General features: G+C 38.8%; 1 protein-coding gene across 1 annotated transcript; it reads right to left on the bottom strand.

Moving 5' to 3' along the window:
* Window positions 1-501: 501 nt before the first annotated feature.
* LOC127122345 (uncharacterized mitochondrial protein AtMg00860-like) lies at window positions 502-1,074 on the bottom strand. Its single transcript, XM_051052695.1, has one exon. The coding sequence runs from the start codon at window positions 1,072-1,074 to the stop codon at window positions 502-504; it is 573 nt and encodes a 190-aa protein (XP_050908652.1).
* Between the last annotated feature and the right edge of the window lie 2,958 nt (window positions 1,075-4,032).

Raw genomic sequence — 4,032 nt, 5'->3', positions numbered from 1 at the left:
AATCCTTTGATTAAAAAGAACAACTCCATCTGGTGATTGAGTGAAACCTGATTGAGTCGACATCTCTTGCAACTTCTCATTTATTAGTTATCCTTGCTGGATTTCTTCCTTTAGGTTAGAAGTAACATTCAAATTTCCCATTATCTCACCATCTTGCGTCCAATTAAACTGAAGCTTAAGATCTTAGAACTTTTCCAATAATGCGTATTCTAACATCATTAACTCAACTTGATGCATCTCTTTCCGACTCAAGGCATCTGCAACCTTATTCTCTTTCTCTGGGTGATACTTAAGCTCAAAATCAAAGTCCTTTAAATACTCCATCCATCTCCTCTGTCTCATGTTCAGCTCTTTCTGGTCAAATAAGTATTTCAAACTCGTATGGTCACTAAACATCTCAAAACGTACTCCATACAAGTAATGTCACCACACCTTTAATGTAAAAAAATAAATAGCTAATTCAAGATCATGAGTTGGATGGTTCTCTTCATGAGTCTTCAACTAACAAGAGGAATATGTTACAACTTGACCACTCTGTATTAACACCCCTCCTAATCCTTTCTTAGAGGCATCACAAAACACTTCATATGACTTACTAGGATCAGGGATGATTAAAACATGAGCAGTTGTTAGTTTTTCCTTCAGATTCATGAAACTCTGCTCACACTTCGAATCCCATTTAAACGAAATTTCTTTTCGGGTAAGTCTAGTCATTGGTAAATCTAAATGAGAAAACCCTTTAATAAATCTTCCATAGCAACCTGTCAAACCTAAGAAACTTCTGACTTCGGAAGCATTCTTCGGTCTTTCCCAATTAATAACTGCTTCGACTTTAGATGGATCTACTAATACTCCTCCTTGTGATATGACATGACCAAGAAACTTCACTTCGTTCATCCAAAATTCACACTTACTTAACTTGGCAAAAAGTTGTTTCTCTTGCAGTACTGATAGAACAATCCTTAGATGTTCTCCGTGCTCTTGTGGAGTACGAGAATAAATAAGAATGTCATCAATAAAGATCACCACAAACTGGTCCAAGTAAGGTTGAAATATCCGATTCATATAGTCCATGAAAGCAGCAAGGGCATTCGGCACACCAAAAGGAATTACAAGGAACTCATAATGGCCATATCGAGTCTTAAATGCGGTCTTTGGTCCTTGGAAGGGGGTACTTGTTCTTAATGGTGACTTTATTCAACTGGCGATAATCGATACACAACCGCATACTACCATCCTTCTTCTTCACTAATAACACAGGAGCTCCCCATGGTGAAACACTAGGTCGGATGGAATGCTTGGTTAATAACTCTTCCAATTGATCCTTCAACTCTCTTAACTCGAGTGGCGCCATACGATACAGAGAAATAAAGATTGGAGTCGTCCCAGGTATCAGATCAATAGAGAATTTCACTTCCCTTTCAGGAGGAAGAGAAGTGACGTCCTCAGGGAAAACTTTTGGAAATTCACAAATGATAGGAATTTGTGTAACATTCGGATTATCGCTAGGTTCCTTGGTGAGAACAAAGAGAACTGACTTTTCCTTCTCAAATAAGAAATTAACCCTGTCAACCGTACCTTCCAAGATAGTAGTTAATACATCCTTTTGAGTAGCTTCACTAGATGGAATGATGATCAACTTCTCTTTGCATCCAATAAACACCGAATTGGCGGAAAGGCAAACCATCCCAAAAACCAAGTCAACCTTCTTAAGTGGTAAATAAATAAGATCAATCTGGAAAATTCTACCATTCACCGAGAGCGAACAATTTTCACAAATTAACGGTGTCTCAACCACATCATCCATGGAGGTAGTAACCTCCATAGGAGGAGACAAATGAATTGCTTGCAAGCCAAGACGCTTCATACACTGAATTGATACAAAAGAGTGTGTTTCCCCACAATCAAACAATACAAAACAAGGATGATAATTGACGAGACATGTACCAGCAATCAAAGCATTATTGCTCTTAGCCTTCCTTGCATTCAAAGTATAAAATCGACCAGTGTTACTCCCTTGCACTTGATTCTTATTCTGAGGGAAATCCCTAGCCATGTGTCCCTCCCTCTGACAAGTAAAACACCTAATCACACTCCCAATACATCTTCCAAAATGAGACTTCTTACATACTTGACATTGTGGAGGATGGTTAGATCTTGCATGCGGCACTTGTCTTTCTTTGAAAGATTGAGGTCTAGGCCTAAACTGGTTACCTGGCCTCCCCTGGTCCTTCTGTCCACTCCTATACTTATCCCTTTCTTCTTGAACTTTCTTCAAACTGTTCTCAGCCACATAGCATTGCCTTAGCAATTCAGCCTAAGTAATGAATTCTCTTTGAGAAACACTATGAGAAATTTCACCTCTTAAACCAAAAAGGAATTGATCAATCTTCCACTTATCATCTAGTGCGTACACGGCCTGTCTAGAATAAGCAGCCATATCTTCAAACTTTCCAGCATACATAGCCACTGACATAGTACCCTATCTAAGCTGCTGAAACTCAAATTATTTTTTAGTCCTCAAAGATCTAGGAAAATACTTATCTATAAAAGTAGTCTTAAAATGCTCCCAATCCCTAGGTACTCCTTGATTGGTCATAAGAGTCGAAGCACTTTCCCACCACCTCACAGTAGGACCCTTCATCATGTGAGAAGCGAACACAACTTTATTCTCTTCACTACAATGCACTATCTGAAAAATTCTCTCCATGTTGGTTACCCACTCATGATCCTTCACAGGATTTAATCCACCATGGAACTCAGAAGGATTCATGCGGAACTACCTGAAAAAAGATCAACAACATGGGGTGAGATGATAATCCCAGTGGGTTCCCTATCTTATGGGTCCACTCGGCTCTACAGGGTTTTCTAATCAATATCCAACTTAAGTCAACAAGGGAAAGAAGACTTAAGTGATGGGGAAAAATCTCTCAATGTATGGCAACATGCTCCTGAGTTCTCACAACTCAAATAAGATCACTATTCAGATTCACGAAACATCAATCCCTGAGCGGACCTACGTCTAGGGCAAACTCAGTTCATGCATGCTCGTATGATTCGACTTTTGTGGTGGATATCGGGTCCTCTATGAGTTCCAAACTCAATCCAAGTGACTGTCACCCGTATGGGACTCTAACCCACTTAGGGTATCTTTCACCGTATGGGCCTCTAACCCATTTTGGTGTCCGCCTATCCCCCATGTCCGCCATGGTTGAGGCTCAAATCCAATTGAGGCACGAATCATTGGTGTCACATCCTATTGCTTACTCATCTAAGCATAACGAATAGGGATGTACACCACCAAGGGCAAAACATTCTGAATACGTGATCGATTTCATAAAGCATAACTAGATTCATCAATCGCTGGTGACTTCATTCACCAATATACAAGCAATAACATTGCATGTTCCATACAAAGCGTCTCACTCTCAACTATAGCAACCATTCATTTACGACCTCCACATAAGCATCGTAAGAATGAATGTCGCCTTCTAATATTATCTAAGTTATAAGTCTAACTTATGGACTAAAATGATCACTAGGTTAACTCACTAGATTTAATACGCAATTCTCACATTTAACATTGATTCAATACAAGTATAATACAACAAGTGATTAATGGTTGATGAAATGCACTTAGAAACATTAAAGAAATGAATTTTGAAGTTTTTGGTATGAGCCAATCGATTGGTTGGGGAAGCCCAATCGATTGGTTTGTCTCACATTTTTGTTTTTTACATAATGTAGAGGATCAATCAATTGATCCTGAGTGTCAATCGATTGACAGCTGAAGAATCTCCAGTTTTCCAAAACAAAAAGTTAGTCCAATCGATTAGAGCTCCATGTCAATCGATTGGTCCAACCAAATTTTCATTCTCTTCAAAACAGAAAGTTTGTGCAATCGATTGTTACTAAGGAACCAATCGATTGTTTCCTGCAAAAAAACATGATTTCTACTGCATAACAACATAACTTCCAACCTACATAACATTGTTTTATCTCCAATAACCCATATCTTGATACAATCATGAA

The sequence above is a fragment of the Lathyrus oleraceus genome, chromosome 2 (genome assembly GCF_024323335.1).
Source record: "Lathyrus oleraceus cultivar Zhongwan6 chromosome 2, CAAS_Psat_ZW6_1.0, whole genome shotgun sequence".
In the NCBI taxonomy this organism is placed as follows: domain Eukaryota; kingdom Viridiplantae; phylum Streptophyta; class Magnoliopsida; order Fabales; family Fabaceae; genus Lathyrus; species Lathyrus oleraceus.
Note: the sequence above shows the minus strand (reverse complement) of the source record. Positions and strands in the feature narration are given on the sequence as shown.